Source organism: Stegostoma tigrinum, chromosome 11 (genome assembly GCF_030684315.1).
Source record: "Stegostoma tigrinum isolate sSteTig4 chromosome 11, sSteTig4.hap1, whole genome shotgun sequence".
NCBI lineage: Eukaryota > Metazoa > Chordata > Chondrichthyes > Orectolobiformes > Stegostomatidae > Stegostoma > Stegostoma tigrinum.
The window spans coordinates 55,243,841-55,269,088 of record NC_081364.1 but is presented as its reverse complement, the minus strand read 5'-3'; the positions used below and the strand labels follow the sequence as shown (position 1 = coordinate 55,269,088).

Here is a 25,248-nt window from a genome sequence, read left to right as displayed (position 1 = left end):
TACTGCTGCAATCACTGATATGACTCCTTTACCTCACCAACATACAAGGCAAAAAAAAAGATAGAAAACAATACGAAACCAAGCAAGTGCTGTCTCCAAAGATTCAGCAGATCATAACACACAAAGTGTTTTAGCAAGCCAAACAGACTTGATCTTTCTGCTGCCTATCCAGGAAGCCATCATTATAGAAGTTCGTAGATTATGAATAAAGCTTGACTGTGGTGTCCTCCAGTTAAATAGAAGTAAATTGTTTGCAGTACAAAATTTTAATATTATTGGAAAAAGACATCACTGACTTCAGCAGGACAATTCACAAGAATACCAATTCAGTTGACAAAACCAAAATACACTGTATATGTTGATTTTTCTCCGTTACATTGGCATTCTTGCAGATTGTCCTGCTGAGTGCAAGATTAAAAATATAAAATATTTGAAAAAAATACGTATTTTTAAAACAAAATATATTAATGCTTCATCCGTAATATAAAAATATTGTCCTAAATTCAAAGATACTAGAAAAGTAATGCTAAGGGAATAGTGAAGAGGAACACCACTGGTGTATGAAGCAGTTAAAATGCAACAACTGGAAAAAGTCACAGAGCGTTTTATTCAAATATGGTTATGCACAGCTGTGTGCAGACCTGAAATGAGAGGGTGAAAGAAAAGATTTGTGTAAAAATATAAATATCCTTGAGATTAAGATCTGCCAGATGTATATTGCCTGAAACTACTTACGGAAATTAGGATTCCTCTGTTTAGGTGGAGGTGTAAAAGCAAGGATTTTCCACTCTATTCTTGGCAATGGCTCAGTTTCATCCAGTGTCACCCAAGTGATCCTTTCCTCTTGACCTGCAGCTGGCAGGAAACCTACTTTCTATAGAAATGAAATAGTTTTTACAAATATGAGGAATATTGTCTGTTATATTCTGTAAAGTACACAATTGTGGCTTTTCTCTATGCTACATGGAGTCACTAGGTTAGGGTGTGGCTTACGGTGATGAAACAGTACTCTGCAGTGTTGCCCTTTGATGCCTCAAAAGGGAACTCATTACACTCTGCAGATTTCAAGAATTATTTACACCACCTAATGAAGTTAAACAAGATAAACAATGCATAGTAGGACATTTTGCAATTCGTTTCTGTGCATAGAGATACATGATTTTATCACTCGTATTGCAAACAGTTTTTCCATTTTCTCTACAACTATGATAGTTTAAAAATTCAAAACAATTTCAAAATTTTACATTGCTGGACGAACTTTTCTTGAGCAAATTAAAGATGCAACAGTTTATTACTGTTATTGCAACAATCATCTGTCTTATGTGTGTGGAAGACAAGTATTAGAACAGAGATAGTAGGAACTGCGGATGCTGGAGAATTTGAGATAACACTGTGTGAAGCTGGATGAACACAGCAGGCCAAGCAGCATCAGAGGAGCAGGAAAGTTTGACATTTCGGGTCGAGACCCTTCTTCAGAAATGGGGGAGCGGAAGGGGATTCTGAAATAAATAGGGAGACAGGGGGAAGCAGATAGAAGATGGATAAAGGAGAATATAGGGTGAGAGGGGTAAGACAGGTCAAAGAGGCAGGGTCAGAGCCAGTGAAGGTGAATGTAGGTGGGGAGTTAGGGAGGGGATAGGTCAGTCCGGGGAGGACAAACAAGTCAAGGAGGCGGGATGAGGTTAGCGGGTAGGTGTGGGGTTTGAGGTGGGAGCAATGGTTAGGGAGGCGGGCACTAGCTGGGCAGGTTTTGGGATGTGGTCAGGGGAGGGGAGATTTTGAAACTTGTGAAGTCCAAATCGAAACCCTTGAGCTGCAGCGTTCCCAAGCGAAATATGAGATGCTGTTCCTGCATCTTTCGAGTGGTGTCATTGTGGCAAGGTGGGGGGGGGGGGGGGGGGGGAATTGAAATGGTTTGTGACTGGGAGGTGTAGTTGTTTGTTGTGAACTGAGCATAGGGGACCGCTTTGCATTTCAACTCCCTCACCTCCCCAACTCCTTGGACAACACGTCCATCCTGGGCGTCCTGCATTGCCACAACGATGCCACCCGAAAGATGCAGGAACAGCATCTCACGGATGTGAGTTTGCTCGCGGAGCTGGAAGGTTAGTTTTCAGACGTTTCGTCACCATTCTAGGTAACATCATCAGTGAGCCTCCAATGAAGCGCTGGTGTTATGTCCCACTTTCTATTTATCTGTTTAGTTTTCCTTGGGTCACTGATGTCATTTCCTGTGTTGGTGATGTCATTTCCTGTTCTTTTTCTTCGGGGATGGTAGATTGGCTCCAAATCAATGTGTTTGTTGATGGAGTTCTGGTTGGAATGCCATGCTTCAAGGAATTCTCGTGCGTGTCTCTGTTTGGCTTGTCCTAGGATGGATGTGTTGTCCCAATCAAAGTGGTGTCCTTCCTCATCTGTATGGAAGGATACGAGTGATAGTGGGTCATGTCGTTTTGTGGCTAGTTGATGTTCATGTATCCTGGTGGCTAGCTTTCTGCTTGTTTGTCCAATGTAGTGTTTGTCACAGTTCTTGCAAGGTATTTTGTAGATGACTTTTGTTTTGCTTGTCGTCTGTATAGGGTCTTTTAAGTTCATTAGCTGCTGTTTTAGTGTGTTGGTGGGTTTGTGGGCTACCCTGATGCCAAGAGGTCCGAGTAGTCTGGCAGCCATTTCGGAAATGTCTTTGATGTAGGGGAGAGTGGTTATGGTTTCTGGGCCCGTTTTGTCTGTTTGTTTGGATTTGTTGCTGAGAAATCGGCGGACTGCGTTCATAGGGTACCCGTTCTTTTTGAATACGCTGTATAGGTGATTTTCCTCTGCTCTGCGTAGTTCCTTTGTGCTGCAGTGTGTGGTGGCTCATTGAAATAATGTTCTAATGCAGCTCCATTTGTGGGTGTTGGGATGGTTGCTCCTGTAGTTCAGTATTTGGTCCGTATGTGCTGTTTTCCTGTAGACGCTGGTTTGATGTTCCCCATTGACTGTTCGCTCTACTGTGACATCTAGGAATGGCAGTTTGTTGTTGTTTTCCTCCTCTTTTGTGAATGTTATGCCAGTAAAGGGTATTATTGATGGTCTTGAAGGTTTCCTCTAATTTGTTTTGTTTAGTGATGACAAAGGTGTCATCCACGTAGCGGACCCAAAGTTTGGGTTGGATGGTTCAATGGGGAACTTCAAACCAGCGTCTACAGGAAAACAACACATACGGACCAAATACTGAACTACAGGAGCAACCATCCCAAAACCCACAAACGAAGCTGCATTAGAATGTTATTCCAATGAGCCACCACACACTGCAGCACAGAGGAACCACGAAGAGCAGAAGAAAATCACCTATACAGCGTATTCAAAAAGAACGGGTACCCAATGAACACAGTCCGCCGATTTCTCAGCAATAAACCCAAACAAACAGACAAAACGGGCCCAGAAACCATAACCACTCTCCCCTACATCAAAGACATTTCCGAAATGACTGCCAGACTACTCGGACCTCTTGGTATCAGGGTAGCCCACAAACCCACCAACACACTAAAACAGCAGCTAAAGAACTTAAAAGACCCTATACAGACAATAAGCAAAACGAACATCATCTCCAAAATACCTTGCAAGAACTGTGACAAACACTACATTGGACAAACTGGCAGAAAGCTAGCCACCAGGATACATGAACATCAACTGGCCACAAAACGACATGACCCACTATCACTCGTATCCTTACATACAGATGAGGAAGGACACCACTTTGATTGGGACAACACATCCATCCTAGGACAAGCCAAACAGAGACACGCACGAGAATTCCTAGAAGCATGGCATTCCAACCGGAACTCCATCAACAAACACATTGATTTGGAGCCAATCTACCATCCCCTGAGAAAAAGAACAGGAAATGACATCAGCAACCCAAGCAAACCTAAACAGATAAATAGAAAGCGGGACGTAACACCAGCGCTTCATCGGAGGCTCACTGATGATGTTACCTAGAATGGTGACGAAATGTCTGAAAACTAACCTTCCAGCTCAGCGAGCAAACTCACATCCAGAACCTCAACCTGAGCTACAAATCTTCTCAAAACTCGCTAACAGCATCTCATATTTCGCTTGGGAACCCTGCCGCCCAAGGGGTTTCGATGTGGACTTCACAAGTTTCAAAATCTCCCCTCCCCCGACCACATCCCAAAACCTGCCCAGCTAGTGCCCACCTCCATAACCATTCCTCCCACTTCAAACCCCACTCCCATCTCCTACCCGCTAACCTCATCCCGCCTCCTTGACCTGTCCTTCCTCCCTGGACTGCCCTACCCCCTCCCGAACTCCCCACCTACATTCACCTTCACTGCCTCCATCCCTGCCTTTTTGACCTGTCTGTCTCCTCTCACCCTATCTTCTTTATCCATCTTCTATCTGCCTCCCTGTCTCCCTATTTATTTTGGAATCCTCTTCCCCTCCCCCATTTCTGAAGAAGGGTCTCGACCCAAAACGTCAAACTTTCCTGCTCCTCTGATGCTGCTTGGCCTGCTGTGTTCATCCAGCTTCACACAGTGTAATCTCAGACAAGCATTGGAGTTGCGTGTCCTTTAAAACGTTTTGCATGGTTTTATTTCAGCCTTCAGACTCCTCAAGGTGAGGTCTGTCAATGCAGAGGACTGGAAAAATCCTTCGGTATAGCAGACTTAATTCCCAATCTGGGAATGCCATCTGTTAGAAAATAAGGAAAACTGTGCCAGTGTTGGGGAAATTGCTGAGCTTATTCATCAAAATGTGAATGTTCAAAAATTCATGAGTAGCACAGACTGGGTAAATAAAATCACTCAAGTACTGCCCAGTTAGAGTTTTGATGCTATTTGTCTAATGAATGATATATTTGAAAATTTAAACATATATATATATAGCTAATATTATCAGAATCCATGGCCCCTAACCTAGCTGACTTCTGCAATTACAGTTTATGGTCAATGTCAGATTTCAGACTTCACACCATTTTAAAACAAGAGTATTGATCTCTTTTCACCAAAGAGTCTACTTACCAAAGTGGGTGGACAGTTAGGTGATGAACAGCTAACCACCATCAGATCCTGGTGAATATCCAGCAGTCTCCAGCTCCCAACTTCTGAACCTATAGCAGACAGAACCGAATACTCCAGATGCTCACCAGAAACACTTCAGTCTCAGCGGTAACACTCTTTCTTACTAAAGATTGGTAAGCCTAAAGAAAAGTGGAGTTCTGAGAGTGTTCAGGGTGTTTGTATGTTGACATAAACTAAACCAGGAGGACCTCTGCATTCAAATCAATGACACTTCAAGTTGTCTTCCTATTAGGTTTGTGGAGTTGAAACTTTTACGTTTGATCAAGAGTTAATTCAGTTACATGAAAGGAGAAAAGGTGCTGGTCACTGTTAAGGCAGTTGAACCAAGATGGTCTCAATGCTAATAGCATTTTTTGTTTTCAATCTTAAGTGTTTCAGGTAAGATATCAGCTATTGTACAGATGATGATCTCTTCAGGCTTCAAAAAGGAACACAATGGCTAATGACACTTAGGCTTTACCAGCAATTCCTTGAGTTCACCTGCCCAATCTCCTGAATAGACTATCCTGTACAATAAGGAAATACATTCTCTGTATTTCAGCAGCCTGGTATGCACACTTGCTCAAAAGTCAATTACCTGTCAATACCAAGGTAAAATAACTTATTCCTAAGTGCTGCTGATAGGATTGTAATGTTCACGATTATCATCTTTCATTCTGTTTAAACTTGGTTCAAGATGGTTAAATAGAAAATGAGCAATGTTGTAACAATCAGAATCTCCTTTAGTGGGCAAGTTACAATTTTCATTGAATGTACTTCCTGAAGAATGCAAAGCTAAACGTTGAAAAATCCTAAACTTTCTATTCAAAAGAAACCTGCGCTTGTGGTGTTCAAAATTTGCAAAATCGTTTAATGCAAAGAACTTGTCAATCTGAAGTTATCATTTTTAAAATTAATCAAAGTTCAGGTGAAATTTGAGCTGGCAACGGAAGTGTTGTTGAAAAAAGTAATCTTGCCAGTTCCAACACTTCTCTCGTAGCCATACTTGATTTGTCCGAAATGTTGTCTGACACCTTTGGTGCAAGTGTTGTCATAAGGCTGTTTGTTTATCACCTAGTAAAAGACGTGTGCAAAATGGTTTTGCTTACTGCGGTTACAACACTTTTTCTATGCTGGTCACGCTTTCTTTTGCTTTATTGTGTTTACTTCCACAATATTTGCAATTTGTCCTTCTGTGGATACTTTTTCTGTTTTCCATATTGTCAAACTTGGAAGGCATAGGCTGTTTCTCATTATAGTGGACAGATATGTGCAGCTGATTGATGTAGTGCACAACCCTGGATTGTTTCTTCACACTGTGGACAAATTCACCTGTATTTCCAAGTGTGCACGTAGCTGTTGCTTTACCAGCTCACACCTTCTGCATATCATTATAACTTTTACCTGTCATGGTTTTAACATCTAAGGTGATTTTGTTTTTAAATTAGTTCATCTTGTATTTGCACAAATTCACAGATTTCTGCAAGCGGAGTAAATGATGTTGCCTGTTGACAATGGTTTGTTTTAAAAACTTTACTCCTTAGAATAGATCTATGCCAGACAAATGCAATGTTCACTTTGGTCTCAAAGCAGCCTTCAAAGCATTTAAAATATCTGTCACATTTGTTCTGCTCTTCAGAGAGAAGTAGGTTGGACTATACTTTGAGAAGTCTTTTCCCAATTGTGAGAAGAGCATAGCAACTTGTACTTAAGAGTTATAGAGACATACAGCCTTCGATCCAACTGGTCCATGCCAAATATAATTCACATATTTATCCAAACGGCTTTTAAACATTGTAATTGTTCCCACACCCACCACTTCTGCAGGAAGTTCATTCCACACATGAACCACCCTCTGTATAAATAATTTGTCCCTCGTCTTTTTTAAAAATCTTTCTCATCTTACGTTAAAAATGTACCTCCAGTCTTGAAATCCCCCATTCTGCTCTGTTTGTTCAGCAAATCCACAGTTAGTGCATAATGCTGCCATTGTTCGTGGAAGAATTCCCAGTTTTGTCTCATACTGTCAGTTCATCAAATTCTTGTTATCCGTGGGGATATGGGGCACAGACTTCCCATGGAGAACAGGAAAACAGATTCTGCTCCTGTGCAACTCTACTATGGAATGTGAAGGACTGCATGATCAGATTCGATGAATCAAAAGGAAAAAAATAAGGATCTGGGGCTGACTTCGTGAGTATGGGCATCCACAGGTATCAAATTAGCAGACATGACTTCTGAGTGCAATTTGAAAAGGAGCTGATGTGGAAAAGATGCAGCCACTTTCTCTTAAGCTGTATATTAACTGTATCCTTTAATTTTGTCTTTTTCCTTTCTCAGTGGCAGCTCACAGCTCCGTAGCTGTGCTATTTATTTCTGTTCTGAACACTCACCTCAGTGGCATGAGTGCCTCTTCTGCACCATGTTTTAAGTGCACAACACAGCTGAATGTTCAGTATGATAACGTTATTGAGATGTCCACCTACAGTGTGTGCGCCTCACAGTAGCAGTTGATGTAGGTACAATTTCAACTTTTAAAAGACATTTGGATAAGTAATAAGTAACAAAGGTTTGGAGGGATATGATCCAAACACAGTCAAGTAAGACTAGTTTGGCTTGAGAACATGGTTGGCATGGACTTGATCGATCAAAGTTGGATCATGCTATGACACTATAAGAGGACTTTGATAGACTAGGATAGACAGGTGTACATGACCGTATTTCAATCCAGACAGTAATCCTGACAGCCTGGAATTTTTGCTTCCTGTTGCGTTCTGCTAAAGAAAAAAAGTGAGTATAAAAAGGTTAGAGAGGGATGTGTTGAATAGGTAAAAATCAGGCAGGAAATAAAATGCAAGGCCAACATTCAGATTTTCTTTTCTTCAGAACTATACTGGAAGTAGTACAGTGTAGGTATAATGGAAGAGGAAAGAGGAACAAGCAATACTTACCCGTAGTGACTGATGTCACAATTCCTGTTACAGTGTTTATGACAATCAGATCCTGAGAATGTAAGGAAAAAACAGATCAGCAATAGAGACCAAGCCTTGTTAATTGAGTTTGTCAACACTTTTGCACATCATACACAGGTTTAAAGATGAAATATTTCCATATCTTAGTCAAGACAAATATTTAAGAACAATACAATTGGCACCAGCACCTATTGAGAAAGAAAAGAAACAAAAATGTTGGCATTCTCATTTTCAAATACACAATAGGACTGCTGGATAAAAACAGAAAAAAAACACTTGATTGCAATGCTGTCCATGAATTAAAAGGTAGTAGTCAATCACAGCCAAGAATTGATGTGAAGAATGGCCATTTGGGTGAAGAAAGATATTGTTAGCAGCAAAACCAGAACACACCCATGCCTTTCCCTCTCATCTCAAGCAAGAGTGAAAGCAAGGAAGTGGAGGCAATGGCGTACTGGTATTATCACTGGGCTGTTAATCCAGAGATCCAAGTCATGATCTGGGTTCAAATCCTGTCATGGCAGATGATACAATTTGAATTCAATAAAAATCTGGAATTAACAGCCAAATGGTGACATGAAATCATTGTTAATTTTTGACCCAGGTTCAATTCCAGCCTTAGGCGACTGTCTGCACTGGAGTTTGCACATTCTCGGTATCTGTGCAAATTTCCTCCAGGTGCTCCAATTTCCTCCCACAGTCCAAAGACGTGCAGGTTAGGTGGATTGCCCATGGAACATGCAGAATTACAGGGATCAGGTAGGGGATGGGTCTGTGTGGGATGCTCTTTGGAGGGTCAGTGTGGGCTCAATGGGCCAAATGACCTGCTCCCACACTATAGGGATTCTATGATTATAGAATATAACTAAATTCATATTTGACTGCCTTCTCCAATGCTTCAAGCATGGTGAAGTCAAAAGTGACATAAAATTCATGTTGATTCACTGGAGCTAAGTTCTGAAATAAAGTCAACATTATGAAGGTAACATATTACTCATACCTATTTATACACTTAGAATGCAGACACAATACCTCACAAACTGAAGTGAAATCGAAAATTAAATCCACATACAGTAAGTGATTACACCAAATAAAGATAAATTTGCATTGTGCTGCTTTCAATAAATGTCCAATTATAAAGTGATTTCTATTTAAAACAGTTGTTCAAAATTCAATTCTCATGGACTTGTTTGATTGGATTCTTAAACAAAGGGTACCCTGTTACTCAACAACACAAAATATATTTAGTTATGCCTTCACCTTAAGAAATGTCCCAAATGCTATAAAACAAGACTCCAAAACACAAAAGAGGCAGATTTAAAGGAGTGTCCTCAAGGAGGAAAGTGAGGTACTGTGAGGGAACTCCAGAGTTTAAGTCTTAAGCAACTGAAGGTAGGATCACCAAAGGTGCAGCAATTGAAATCAGGAATGCTCAAGAAGCCAGAGTTAGATGAGCATAGATAGGTAGATAGAGATGGAAAGAAACAAGACCAAAGACAACTTGAAAACAAAATGAAAATTTTCAACTGACTTGCAGGTCAGCAAGCACAAGCATAATTGTTTCATTGATCCTGGTAAAAGTTAGAACGTAAGCAGTAACCTTCTGAATGAACTCAAGCTGACAAAGTAAAATGAAAGATTGCAGTCCAGAATGCATTGGAATACTTAACTGTAACAGTAATAATGATGCAAACAACAGCTCCAGAAGATCAGCAGAGGTAGCTGGGAAGTTGGACATTATTATAAAATGGAAATAAACAGTCTTAGTGATGACGTGAATGCAGTCAGAAGCACTTCTCAGGGTCAAAAATGATTTTGAAAGATTTGAACGAACTGGGTAACTAGGAAATGGAGCAGGAACTGTAAACAATGGTTATAGTTTTTTTTACTGGAAGAAATTGTTGCACATCTATTTCTAGATATCGGAATAGTAGACGGACAGTTTCACAATGAAGAAGGAGTTGAGGTGTAATAGTTAAATTGCACCTATGTTTTCGGATGATCTTACCGGTAATGAAAACTCACCAAAAACTTGATTTCCATAAGATTTTTTTAGTGCAAGATTTGCTAAAGCACTCGGCACATTATTTGTTTCTTTTTTCCTTTCCCTTTAGAATTGCACAACTGATTTATCTATTCTTCCACAAGTCGTTTGATTCTCTCCTGGAACTGCCAGTACTCATTAAGAAGTTACATGCAGCACTAGCCAGAACCTTCTGGTTATAAACTAGGTTTTCACATTATAGCAGGGGGGCAATGGCTGAGTGGTATTATTGGCAGACTAGAAGCCTGGGTACTATTCTGGAGACCCAGGTTCAAAAACCGCCATTGGGAATTAAGAGTCTAATGATGACCATGAAAACTATTGCTAATTATTGTGGAAAAACCCATCTGGTTCACTAATTCCTTTTAGGGAAGGAAATCTGCTGTGTTTACCCGATCTGGCCCACATGTAACTCCAGACTCAGTGATATGGTTGACCCCGGACCACTCTCTGAGGCGATTAGACATGGGCAGCCAACGATGCCCACATCCTGTGAATGAATAATAAAAGTGACAAGAATGCTTCCTCAGTCTTCAATTATCCAACACATTCTGTGCTCCCTTTCCATTTGGTCCTATAAAATGATAGCCCAGTTACCTTTCTGCTTCTCTGGGCTGTGTCGATCACAACCCTTTGGCTATCTCTTGCCCAGCAGTTCTGCGCCAGGTCTGAGCAGTAAATGCCAGTAAATCCATCTGAAATAGACATTACTTATCATTGGTTAAAAATTACACTTGTAATACCATCAACTTGAATTCATGTCCAACAATTCTCAATATTCAGTGGGTGTTTACTTTTGCAATGTAACAAAATTATAGGTTTCTTCTTTAACGACGGGCTGCAGATTTTGTAACACAAGCGTACAGAGGAATTATTCTCCAGTGGAGTGTCCTTGTAATCAATCTTAGTGGAGACAGGGTCCACTTGTATACTCACTAAGATGGAAGAAAAGGAAATCTCTGGGCCAGGTACACCAACTGCTCTGCTGTATATATCTCCCACTGGAGTTGTTAAGATTAACTGTATATGTACTGCTGAGGAATATACTCACAGGCAAAACTGTTCCTCAAATTTCCAAGACAAAAAACATCACAATTGATATCTGGGACTGATTTGCAAAGGTAGATTTGGGTTCCAATCAAGTTCAGATTTATCAGATTAGTAATTTATTTAAGTGAACTAAAATACTAAAAGTAGTAACATGCACATCGAGATACTTTCAGAAAATAAAAGGTTGGGACAGAGTATAGGAGTAATTTGCCTCACAAAATGTATTCATTTACAGTATGCCTACCAGAAAAAGAGACCAATTTGGATCAACGGTTCAAAAAGTGCTCACAAGTGGGATTTTCCTTGTTCCTTTTTTGAATCTGTTGTTTATTAATAGATGGCAATTGATTGCCCTGATTGGTCCACTAATCAGTTATCATTATCTCATTGATGATGGGAACTGCAGATGCTGGAGAATCCAAGATAACAAAGTGTGGAGCTGGATGATCACAGCAGGCCAAGCAGCATCTCAGGAGCACAAAAGCTGACGTTTCGGGCCTAGACCCTTCATCAGAGAGGAGAAAGGGGAGAGGCGGCGCCGATACACCTCTTCCTCCGTTACATTGATGACTGTATCGGCAGCGCCTCTTGCGCCCTAGGAGGAGCTCGAACAGTTCATCCACTTTACCAACACCTTCCACCCCAAACTCAAGCTCACCTGGGCCATCTCCAACATATCCCTCACCTTCCTGGACCTCTCAGTCTCCATCTCAGGTAACCAGTTAGAAACTGATGTCTATTTCAAGCCCACTGACTCCCACAGCTACCTAGAATACACCTCCTCCCACCCACCCTCCTGCAAAAATTCCATTCCCTACTCCCAATTCCTCCACCTCCACCACATCTGCTCCCAGGATGAGGCATTCCACTCCCGCACATCCCAGATGTCCACGTTCTTCCAGGGCCGCAACTTTCCCCCCCGCAGTGGTCGAGAATGCCCTTGACCGCGTCTCCCGCATTTCCCGCAACACATCCCTCACACTCCGCCCCCGCCACAACTGCCCCCAGAGGATCCCCCTCGTCCTCACATAACCCCACACCAACCTCTGGATACAACGCATCATCCTCCGACACTTCCGCCATCTACAATCCGACCCCACCACCCAAGTATTTTTCCATCCCCACCCTTGTCTGCCTTCCGGAGAGGCCACTCTCTCCGCGACTCCCTTGTCCGCTCCACACTCCCCTCCAGCCCCACCACGCCCGGCACCTTCCCTTGCAACCGCAGGAAGTGCTACATTTGCCCCCACACCACCTCCCTCACCCCCATCTCAGGCCCCAGGATGACCTTCCATATCAAACAGATGTTCACTTGCACATCTGCCAACGTGGTATATTGTATCCATTGCACCCGGTGTGGCTTCCTCTACATTGGGGGAACCAAGCGGAGGCTTGGGGACAGCTTTGCAGAACACCTCTGCTCGGTTCGCAACAAACATCTGCACCTCCCAGTCGTGAACCACTTCACCTCCCCCTCCCATTCCTCAGACGACATGTCCATCATGGGCCTCCTGCTGTGCCACAATGATGCCGCCTGAAGGTTTCAGGAACAGCAACTCATATTCCGCTTGGGAACCCTGCAGCCCAATGGTATCAACGTGGACTTCACAAGCTTCAAAATCTCCCCTTCCCCTTCTGCATCCCAAAACCAGCCCAGTTCTTCCCCTCCCCCCACTGCATCACAAAACCAGCCCAGCCTGTCTCTGCTTCCCTAACCTGTTCTTCCTCTCACCCATCCCTTCCTCCCACCTCGAGCCGCACCTCCATTTCCTACCTATCACCTCATCCCGCCTCCTTGACCTGTCCATCTTCCCTGGACTGACCTATCCCCTCCCCTCTGCCTATCTTGTTTTCTTTCCATCTTCGGTCCGCATCCCTCCCTCTCCCCATTTATTCCAGTTCCCTCTCCCCATTTATTCCAGTTCCCTCTCCCCATTTATTCCAGTTCGCTCTCCCCATCCCCCTCTGACGAAGGGTCTAGGCCCGAAACGTCAGCTTTTGTGCTCCCGAGATGCTGCTTGGCCTGCTGTGTTCATCCAGCTCCACACTTTGTTATCATTATCTCACTGGCGACCAGGATTGGGGAGGACTTAGATTGTTTCTTGCTTAGAGACCCCATTCGTCCAAATGGTTTCAGCCCTTCCCGTTCAGAAATAGGAAGTCAGAAATAGATCAAGGGATAAGATTTGAAAATGTACCCCTTCATCTGTTACGTTGTGTCAATTCAATAGTGATATTGTGCTCATAACCCTAAAAGCTAAGTTCATTTTCTAAATTGTGGTGTGATTTCAGTCATGACAGGTAGCAGCAGTGACATCATCATTCATCAATGGTGCTACCAGACATGGGAGCATTAAGAAGCCACGGTTTCTGGTGCTGAACACTATTCTGAGACTTTACTGGAAATGTGCTTAAAAAGCACAGCCAAACAGAAGGTTAACAATAACATTCCATACATAATTGTGCAAACTGGTCCTAAAGTACTGTAAAATAACTGGTATCTGTAGAACAGTACAGATAAAATCTGCTGCCTCAAGGAGACTTATTTTTCAAATTAATAGAATGATAAACTTTCCATCACTCACCCACAGTTGGACAATCCACAACGTTCACCACAGTCGATATTATTCTTTTGTCCAAATTATACTGAAAAAAATTACATGATTCAGTACAGGACTGAAAACTCCCTTCCTTACAACAGTGTACCTACTTCAGATTGACTGCGGCAGTTCAAGGCAGTAGGTGGCCAACATCTTGTCAATGGCAATTCAGGTTGGCAACAAATGCTGGCGTTACCAGTGACACTTCGCTCAGAAACAAAGTTTAAAAAATCTCACTCATTTCAATTATTGCAGTTACCCATCAGTGCATCTGTAACATAGCTGAACTAACCCATCACCCTAGTCATTTGGTGACCATCACACAATCAGTTTTAATACAAAGTCAGGAACACATTTTGTTTCTTCTCCATTATTTATAAATTAAAGTTGGGAAAAGATCGTGGCGAGTGTCTGCACCTTCTTTTCCAATGGAAGGATTAAGTTCAACCAGGTAACTTAACATCCACAGTAACATCAAAGAGGGTATTGGGGATATGACGTGCTGACTGGAAGTTTAGTGTTGTATTAAAAACTGACAAAGTGAGACATAAGCCTGCAGTGAAGACGCTGAGCTCACTAGAAATTGATCTGTGGACCTAATTTATTCAATTCTGGTGCACTGTTGAGATGTTTATGTGATCTGAAGCTGTTTGGTTGGGGCTCAGCAAAACTCATGGATACCAGCACTGCGCTGGTTTAGAGGTAATTGTCAGACAGTGTTGGGGAGGGCTGTTGAGAGACTCAGCCAGTGCATCAACTGCAGTGTTGCTACAGAGCCAGGAGGAACAGCTGGTTTCACCTGTTTGACTAAGCTTTTGCTCCTCCTGTGTTGAGCCAGAATCTGTCTTCTTCTCAACGAAATATTTGGGGTATTTGCTCATGATATATGCACTAAATAATTTTTTTTTAGTTACAATTACCATATTTGTAGTAATTTTTCAATTTAAAAACAGAAACACCCACTTGAATCTTTAATGATTGTAATCTGTTGTCTGAACATGGTAATAGGATCAAGTTTCGTAACTGTCCAATTTTGATTGTTGAATTAGAAAGGCAATGTTGAAAATTCAGATGCTTTCTGATATTTTAGAGAACTGTAAAAGATTTCTTTATTCACAACATTCTTAGAATAAATTTACAGATACATTGACGAAGATACTAACCAAAGATAAACTGTGACATTGATGGTGGGTCCTAACATCACCACCCTCCAGGTAAATTAAATAACGCTGGTCAGGACTAAGGCGTGGGGAACGGACAGAATGTCCTCCAGAGGAAATCTGTGCTGTAAATGACAATACAGCATATTCAAAAATTAGAATTCACTACAGCACATAAGCATCTCAATTATCAGGAGTAAATTTATTCAGATAATTGGAGGTGGGGGCAGATTAGCATTTGAAAACAAGTCATGCAGATTATGAGGTACAGTTACTGAGTTGCATTGAAACTAACACTTATTTAGAACTGAAGTACATTTGGACCATTCCATAATGGAGTCGGATTACCAAGGAACCTGTAGGTAACAAGATGCAAAATACATAGTGTGTATATGGAAGTAAATGAGTTAAACAGTCTGTTGGAAATGAGTTGTACCTCACCAAAACAACAGGTTTCTAAGTACAGATCATAGTGAGCCTATACAGGCTGCTGGGAACAAGATACACTCCTGAACAGCACCTGAAAACGAGCTACGTTGGGCCTGAAAGGGTACCCGGAATGGGCAGGCTCCTGGGAACGAATTATAAGGGATGTAAATTATTAAGATGGAGGTAATTGTATTAAATTGCAAAGTATTTCATGATCAGCTAGAAATAAAGTGTAAACGTGACGAAGAAACATCACTTACAACATTCGCCCTCCTTTAAGTCCACATAGTATAATGCTGATCTGATACAGAAATAAAAATAAGTAAGGCCATACGACAAAACAGTAAATGAAATGACACATTCTATTAAGTAAAATGATCTAGACATTGACAACAGTCTAATCCTCTAAGTGACTGCATAATTCAGTTTGCATCTTCAAGTCACCAGGCACAGTGGATTTTCAGCAGGCGTCACCACTAGATTTCTTTCACCGTGGAAAGGTAAAGAGCAACATTGATAAATTCCTGGAAGGTGGTTGTTGGCCTATCCTTTCAGTCTGAAAGTTGTACATTTCTCAATAAGAAGCAGGGGGAAAAGCGATAATTCAAATTTGTTTCTCTTCAGTATTTTTCCAGAAACATCAGAAATGCACTTGGGTAATAATGCTGGAAGGGTTTATACTGGTTTACAACATTTAGGCTTATTGAGAGCTAATTTTGGCAACTATCAAGCACATTAAATTTTCTTTTCTTTTCTATCTCTGGACAACATGTTGAAATTGCTGCCCCTGAAGGTTCAGTTTCATATCCCACAGCTCTTTTGGTGCATTTTTTTTGAGCTTCTCAGGATGACAGACTGCCATGCCATTAAAATTAACCAGCCTTCAATTCCAAATTCTTGATATCAGCATCAAAAAAGTCAAATCAGATGTTGCACAGCATCTGATATAGAAGAAAGTAAGCCAGCATCCTTGAAAGATTAGAAGTTTTACTATTTCCACAAATGCTCAGATCTACTTACTAGAAAGGAGCATTTCCTGTTTTTATTTTAAAACATCTCCTTCTCAATCTCAGCCTGTACCTCAGCCCAGATCTTAGACGAGTATCCCTCAACAAGAATTTAGTAAGCCTTTGCGGTTCCCAAAACTGGTTGTCTCCTTTGTAGTTCAGGTTAATTTGTTATAAACGAACATGTGCAATTTTGATGGTTGACAGATTGACTGAAAGTTAATTGTTGTCAACTCTCCTAAATTTGCTCAAGTGTAAATAAGAATTATATGTAACTGTATTACCAGACAAATAAACGTTGATGTTGTGTTTTTGCTTGTTAATCCTAAATAGGAATCACTGTACATCTCAATTTAGCTAATTTAGTCTTCCCATTAATTTTCTATGTTTTTGCAGGGAGAGTTTGAGCTTTTTTTGAAACCTTTAAATCATGTTATACATAGATAATTAGGTTTGCTTTCTTTGTTAAAAAAATTTGCATAATAAACTTCTGTTTTGTTGTTAAAACAAAATCTGTAGCCTTGTGTATTTACGCTTAAAGTGGTAGTTTTTCACAAAAAAGTAAAAAAGTGAATCTATCAAACCAGATTTCATTTTGGGATCTGGCTTGCCCAGGAGTAACATCAGCTGGGATGGTAATGTGTGGTGCCTCTTACTGAAATCAGAGTTCATTGAATTTAAGAGAGATATGAGTTTATTTTAAAGAATGGGTACGTAGAGGTGCCTAATATAAAGCTATGCTGTGGTTCAGTTAACTACATGGATTTTGAAAATGGCTACGAATGTTGCTAAATTTTCTGGATGTAGGAGAGCAGTGGATTATGTAAAATGGTTGACTAAGGCTAAACTGCAAGTTAACAAATAAATTGAAGGTAGAAGTAAAAGCAGGATCACGCACTGGGAAAGATGTTTCATATGATTATCAAACATTTAGAATAAGATGACAGGAAATCTAAAATCGAGTTGTCACAGCTCAAATTAGCTGGGAAACAGCTAGAAATGAAAAGCAAAACCTGGAAGTAGAAGAGAAAGAAATGACGAAGAGAGAAAACAGAAAATTGGAAATTCAGGAGAAAAAGAAACAGAAACAAAAACAGAAATTGAATTAAGAAGCTTGAACTCTAAAGAGATAGGTTAACTTGACGATAAGTTGGCCACTGAAAAACTTAAATTAAAGATTAAAAAAAAGACCGTTGCTGAGAGGATGATTCTGATTCCAATTCCAATGAGGATTTTAATTTCACTAAAACTCTAATCTTAGTGCCAAGACTTACTGAGGATAGAGTGGAAAATTATTTAGCCTCATTTGAGAAGGTAGCTGGATAGAAGAAATGGCCAAAAGACATCTGGACTGTAATGTTACAAAGCATTTTGACAGGTACAGCTACAATTATGTAAACCGATTTGTCACAGGAGCAATGTGTAATTTATGCAACAGTTAAAAAAGCTATTCTCAATGCTTACGAGCTTGTAGGTTTTGCAAGCTCAAAAACATATACTGTATGGGCAGTGATTTTGCTCACTAAAGCAAGAGAAAAGTTGAGACACCAGAAGGTAAATTATGATGCCAGAAGTATTTAGAACTAACATTCCTAAAAACTCACTTAAATGGGTGAAAGGTATCAAGATCAGAGAAGTGGTTGATCTGGCAAATAATTACATTTGCACAGACAGTTACAGATGTGGAAATAGTCATAAGGCAAACTTCAAAGAAATTAGAGGAAGAAAAAAATCTGCAGATGGTTCGGGCATTCATTTTAGGGACAAACAGAAGGATGCCAAACTAAAGGTTTGAACCAAAAAGTGAGATACATAAAATAACCTGCGTCTGTTTTAATAAGACTAGACTACCAAAGCTAGTCATCAGACCAATTTAGAATGTCTCAAGAATCATCAGAAAATGACAAATCTGTAATTGAAATGGAACTTAATACTGCAGCAGTAATATAAAGAGACATGCATCTTTAGAAATGTACTAAGAAGGAATAGATGACTCAAGACTATCATGAAAATTAGTCTTCCAATATTGAAGAGGAGAGTCAGACCAGTGGGGATTTTTCTTTATGCCTCAAATCAAGGAGGTAACCAACTAAAGCTATTGAGAGGCATTGGGCAAAGTCTGTCACTGAAGCTGGCTGAAGATACTATTTGTTTTCCAGAGGGAATAATGAAGGAGACAATATTAACTGAAGATACCCATTATACAGAGTTAGATTTAAGAGTGACTTAATAAATGGAGAAGTAGTTACAGCAGTGAAGCATATCCCTATGGAAGGGATTGATATTTTCTTGGGACACGACCAGACTCGTTCATAAATATTGTCCTCACAGAGGGTGGCAGAACAACTAATGGAGATAACATTTGTGTGAGAGTGGTTTTACAACAAAATCCAAATGGCATGGTGGGTCAGTGGTTAGCACTGCTGCCTCACAGCTTCCGGAACCCAGGTTTGATTCCACCCTCAGGCAACTGCCTGTGTGGAGTTTGCATTCTCCCCCCATGTCTGCATGGGTTTCCTCTAGGTGTTCCGGTTTCCTCTCACAGTCCAAAGATGAGCAGGCTAAGTGGAGTGGCCATGTTAAATTGCCCATAGTGTCCAGGGATGTGTAGATTAGGTGGGTTTTTTGGGAATGGGTCTGGGTGGAATGTTCTGAGGGTAGGTGTGAATTTGTTGGGCCGAAGGGCCCATAGCCACACTGTAGGGATTCTCTGATCTATGATTCTCTGACCTATGAATGGTTGGTCAGTTATTTTTTGAAGAACCTGGCTCCATGTGAATACAAATATTCACCAGTAAAGATTGAGACATTTGAGTCTTCTGCTGGCTCTACATAATTTTGAACTATCCATATCAACCATGTGAAACAAGTCTCAATTATATGGAGCACAATCCTTTATTTTTTTTTCCTGGAAAACAACAACTTAGTTTGTTTTGGTCGAGGTTAATTCTCCAGTCATACTATTTAAAAGTTAGTTTCATGTCTAGAAATGAAATAAAATAGCACTATTCCCACTATCTCTAAAATAGCAGAAAGAAACTGAGTGCTATGATGTAATTTATGTAAAGTACAGTTGCCATATAACTCTGTTTAATATCAATATGTTACTGATGCGACATAGAAATAGAGTTAAAAGAAAATAAAAACGCCTCAATTAAGTAGCACCATGGACATTAGTCATTTTTTTTGAGAAGTGGTTTAAAAGCAAACTTGGTCAGTTGTTTCAGAACCATGATTTTAAACCCCTGCTGAACTGCTAATGGAAGTTTGTTTACACAATGGGTGTTTATAAGTGAACAGAGAACACATTAAGCCATTAGTTTAGCAAAAGCTAGCATGACCAAGATGTTTAAAAATTGGTTCAAAAGCTTTCGGACATTTTGAAGACGACTGGACTGAAGTCAGGCGCAAATACAACGTCTACTTAAAAGAAGAGAGAGGAGGTTGTTTGGAACAGTTAGGGAATACGTTACCTAAAATGAAGAGTTTTAGTTTGTGAAATTTCCAGATGAAGAGTATTTGGTTGGAACTCTGCAAATTAACAAAAGTCTGAGAAAGCTCTGCGATTAGCCAAATGGAAGGACCTCAGCTTTCAGTACTACAACTAAAAACAAGCAGCTAAATCAAACCTAGAATTTTGATACGGAAGAAATTTCTCTGGATTTTGATTAATTGCAAACTGATGGTGCTTGGGATTAGATGGGATTTTGAATGGGTGTTTTCAAAAGTCTTTCAAACTGTGTATTATGTAGATACCTTGGACTGCTTTCATTTTGCTGGGATTACATCAACATATACACAATTTTTCACATGTAATGTCTTCCTGTGGGAAAAGGGGACGGTGGCAACTACGTTATGGTTCCCGGAGTAGACTGTCAAAGTTATGGGTCAGAATCTCGACCTTCACACAGTAACCATGAAGTGGCTACATTGGGGGAAAGTCTTTGCAAATAATATCTGGAAAAAGATGCAGTGATTTTTGTCAAATTTAATTCTGAGTAGCTCCCTAGTGCAGGACTTTGCTATATGGGCCATTTCCAGGTATGCCTTCCAAAACAAACATGAGGGTGACATATTCGTTAGAAATGCTCTTCAATCTGCTGGAGACATTTTGATCTTCTAGAGTAAAAAAAAAGTTGCCCACAACTGACTGATAGTTGTAGACTGGCATATTTCACCATCCAGGGTTAAAAGCTGAGCAGCATACTAAAGTTTGGACCTGTTGTCTCAAAGGATCAATGGCAAATACCAGTATATGGCCCTCTTTCTATGATATATACAAGGATTAGAAATTCATTGGTTGCTATCTTTATCATAGAAAGTATATTGTAAAAATTAATTGTAATTAAAGTTCTGTTAAGGCACAGAGAGCAGTATATTCTCTATTAAGGATTTGATCTGTATTGTACTTTCAGCAATGCCCCACCTGAACTGTTATGGATTTTCATTTATAAATTATATTACTGGAAAAAATACTTACTCCTACCTCAGTTTGCATCATTACCCAAAGAAATAAATAACAACTAGAACATTAAACCTTTGATGGGAATATGAAATATGGCACTGTCACTAGATTTATTGGCTTGGGAGAACTGCCTCAGTGAAAATCACGACAGACTTAACTCAGAAATCAGTCTCAAATTTCCAGTCTGTCCCAAGCATTTCAAGACATTTTTAAAAAAATACTGTTTGCACTGCACAACAGATACCACTCAGTGACTTACTTCCGGTTGGTGCAGTATTTGAGACCCAATCGCCAAGGAATGTGCCACCAGCCAACAAATATGATGCCACTGTCCTTAGGGGCCCAGATTGCCTGGAAACATAGCAACAGGTTGATTAACTTACAGTGTCACATTGTTCGATAGAAGGTGAGTATATCTGCAGCCTCCAAATTCTTGGAGATATAAACACAACTACTTCTGAAAACAATTGTTTGCTCAAATGTCTGTTCAAAACCATTTGTATTCAATTAAATGCAAACTAGTTTCATGACACACCACAATCAGACTACTGTTTGAAACTTAATTTCTTCGCATTTGAGAAAAATTTTGGATATAACCCAACACAACCTTAGACAGCTGAAAAAAATAATCTGACCAAAAAATAATCAGCATTTTTAATCAGCATTTAGTTCACCACTTGAATTCAAATAACTGAAAATGAAACTAAGAAATACAAAAACATTTATAAATTTTCTTTGGTATACAACAGTCAGTCTTTCAGTTGAATTGCTCTGTAACTATGAACGAAAGATGGAAAACTCTTGCGGGTGGTTGTCACCACTCCTGCTATTTGGTTTTGTACTTTCTCAGGTAGTTCAGGCAGTAGTCATTTGCAACTCGCTCCGTTCAGCTCCATGTCTGAAAAAGAGGCAGCATTCATATACTGTTGATGTCTGAGAACAGAACTTTATATCTGCTGGGAAGTTGCCTGTGACTAACAGCTTTACAGCATAAAATACAATGAGTCCATCTACGATGCCACCAAATATGATTAAATCTTGCCATTATGGTAAAATTCAAATGTTTAGTTTGCTATTGCCACAGTTAAAATTCAATGCTAAGTTTGATCTTAAAAACGTATAGATTTTTAACGATGGTAGGGAAGTATCTCCTTTCTAGCCAGTGATGAAGAGTAGAATGAATAGCAAACAGCCTGTTGTAAAAGGGTCTGAGAGATAGCAACAACCGCAGATGCTAGGGTAAGAGACAACACAGTGTGGAGCTGGAGGAACACAGCAGGTCAGGCAGCATCAGAGGAATAGAAAAATTGACACACTGATGCTGCCTGACCTACTCCACACTGTGTTCCCTTGGTGTAAAAATCTTCTTTGATACTGTAGCTGGCATACTAACTCCAACATGTGCTCAGCATACATTTAAATATTCTCACTCTTGGAAATAACCAAGACTCAGTATACTGAGAATGGGGAAAAATCAAACACCGTCAGAGGCTACAATAAAGTGTTAAGGCAAAAATTCACTTTTTGTACTGCTGTTATTTTATTTCTATTTTAACTGAGCACCACACATTATTCACTCGAGAAAATAATATGCAAACATGCACCAACTGGTTTATGCCAGGTACTTCAAGGATGTTCACGTCTGACTGGATAACCAATGCTATAAAACTTTCCCTGCTCTCTGGTGTGCGCGGCAACAGCCTAAACTAAGAGACTCTAGTGATTGTACAGTAGAGATCAGAAACACCTAAAACAATTTGATCAGTCTATATCACAGCACTTAACTTTGAGCACTCAATACTTTGTCACCTCGAAAGATCATAATTCTGATTGGTGCTACCAGGACTAAAAGCCCAACAAAACAAAACATATCTTTGAAAAACTGCAGAATTACACCAACCTGCCCAGGAGAAACATGTTCAGGAATTCCCTGAAGCTCAGAAATGTTGTCAGTCTCAATATGCAATATCCACAGTACTGGGGTACTCTGGTTCACCAGGGCTTCACCCCAGTCCTCCAAGTACAGAAATTGATCTGCCTGCTAAAGAAGATCACAGCATATATAATGGATCAAGGCCACGTGGCAAACAATATCGCTTCATGTATAAATATGCCTTATTCTACACACTATTCAAATGAATCGAGCAACCATCCTACATTTGATGAGATTAGATAAGTGGCCATATTCCTTCATGTCCTACCTAATGGTCGGAAGCTCCCAAGTGTATCAATTGTGCCAGTAATCTGCTGACATGTCACTTGTTATTAGCAAAAGGTCATTACAAGAACAATGCTAGCCTAGCATTTGTAGTTGAGTGAAATCCAAATACAAACAGACAAAAAATGCTAGTGGTCCATAGTCTCATAATGAGATTCCCAAAGCTGAACGAGAGGGTGAAGATCCAGATAACATACTCCCCCTCATCTTAGAACTATCAAATGGTAGTCTTCTTAAGTGAGAATATTATATCTAACTGTTTTCCAGGTATGATAAATCGTAACAGTACGCACTTTTGCAGGTTTCTGGTAATTTTCTGTGTCAATGCTGCTGTCATCCTTTTGTTCGATACCGAGCTCTGGTTGCGTTTTGAAGAAGGATTGCACTTTGGGTCTTTTCTTTTCAGCCACGTACAGAATGTGAGTTTCAGAGTGAGACCAAGCAAGACAGCCAAATTGATCTAAATGGAAAAGGCAGAGGAAAAGACAAGAGCAATCAGAAATTAGTTAATACCTAGCAAAAAAAGTTAATATTACAAACTGCAATAAAGAAAATTTTCAAATGACCTCAAGAAAAACAACAGATATTTCCACATTAAACACATAACAAAACCCATTCTGAATCTTGTGACTGGAAACACTAATCAGATAATTAAAACAGCAACTGATAGTGTTACAAAACACAATATTATTGCGGACATAGTCATAATAAATCCTGTTATGTTATTTCGGACATGCAAAATTAAATACCCCACAAGTTTACATTAAGTGAGTTAACTCTATAATCTCTACAATGAGTGAAACAAAACTGTGCCAGCTTAAAATAACGAACTCGAAACAGGTTTAAACACTCCTTTAACAGAATAAAATGCACCAAATTGCTTCACAGGCTGATGACAAAGTAAGATGTGACATCAAATCATATAAGGAGATATTACATTAGATGCCCTCAAGTCTGGACACAGGCTTAGGTTTTAAGGTGTTTCTTAATGCAGGAAATCAAACCCCAGACGTGAGAGGTGTAAAACTCATATTCCAAAGCTCATGGCCTCAGCAGCTAAAAGCATAAGATTGGCAAATATTTGAAAATAAAGATGAGAAAGTTAAAATCAAGACATTGCTTTACTGGAAGCCTACATTAGTTGACAAGTTGAGGGCTGTCAGATGGACAGGACTGATTCAAGCTGACACAGCAGTTTTGGAGGACCTTAAATTTACAGTAGTTAGATAAAATGGGAGACCAGACATGGGTGCATTGGAATCTAGGTGTAGCAAATATATATAGATGGGGGTTTAGATGAACCCCAGATAAGTTGAAAATTTTAAAAATCGGACATTGTTAAAGATTTGGAAATCATCGATTTAGTCTTTGAAACAAACAGGTGGTCGGAAGCACAGCTTTCATCAATCAGGATACTAAATTTGCAACAAAAACTGATTTAATATCAAAGTGTTGCAAAGGAGGGGAATGGAATTAAGGAATGCAAACCAAAAATGATAGCTTTAGTTTTGCCAGTATGTAAATGGAAACATTTGCCCATCACTCCACAATTCCCATTCTAGAACTGGTTGAATACTCACATACCATCTTCATATACCTTGCCATGCTTGTCAAGTACTGTCAGGTTTATGCTGCTCTCCTTTGAGGTTTTGCTCCAGATCTGTAGAAAACATAAATCATTCAAGACAGAATGAAATGTGCCTACATTAGTTAAATAATTGTACATATTGCTTTCAAAATTGCCATAAAATTGATTGCAACACATCTGAAAGCTCCCCAATGTATCTAGACAACAATGAAGGTGAATAAGTACAATAGTACTTCAAACGTTCTTCATTATAAATGTAATAGGGCAAGCAACCTGCGCACAAAATGACCTCAAAAGCAGCAATGACATGAATGATCAATTTCTTTTATTGATGCTGTTTGAGGGATAAAGAGCGACAATGGCATCAGGAAAACATATGTGCTCTTCTTTGTGACAGTGACATGAGATATTTTACACCCAGCTAAGGCGGCAGACTGCTCTGTAGAGTAACTAATTAAGGCCTTAAAGTTAACTCGGGCACTCTCTTGACACAGACGAGGATTTCTGGTCAACATGTTAGGAGGCTGCCCATTAAATCACGATGACTTGTCAGTGGCTGGGTAAGAAAGCTTTTAGGATGCCTCCGCTTTGCACATCAGCTATCTTTGCAACAAATGTCCCAAACTGAGAGGGACAGTGCCCCAGATCTTGA

General features: G+C 40.0%; 1 protein-coding gene across 1 annotated transcript in view; it reads right to left on the bottom strand.

Moving 5' to 3' along the window:
- LOC125460382 (acylamino-acid-releasing enzyme-like) overlaps positions 1–25,248 on the bottom strand; it is a 66,482-nt gene that overhangs the window by 22,412 nt on the left and 18,822 nt on the right. Inside the window, exons 6-16 of the mRNA XM_059649968.1 lie at positions 24,593–24,668; positions 23,302–23,468; positions 22,691–22,831; positions 21,050–21,141; positions 15,579–15,619; positions 14,893–15,014; positions 13,715–13,775; positions 10,677–10,774; positions 8,015–8,066; positions 5,025–5,113; positions 736–874 (exon numbers count right to left, since the gene is read on the bottom strand). Coding sequence (XP_059505951.1) covers positions 736–874; positions 5,025–5,113; positions 8,015–8,066; positions 10,677–10,774; positions 13,715–13,775; positions 14,893–15,014; positions 15,579–15,619; positions 21,050–21,141; positions 22,691–22,831; positions 23,302–23,468; positions 24,593–24,668 — 1,078 coding nt within the window. The remainder of the gene's footprint in view (positions 1–735; positions 875–5,024; positions 5,114–8,014; positions 8,067–10,676; positions 10,775–13,714; positions 13,776–14,892; positions 15,015–15,578; positions 15,620–21,049; positions 21,142–22,690; positions 22,832–23,301; positions 23,469–24,592; positions 24,669–25,248) is intronic.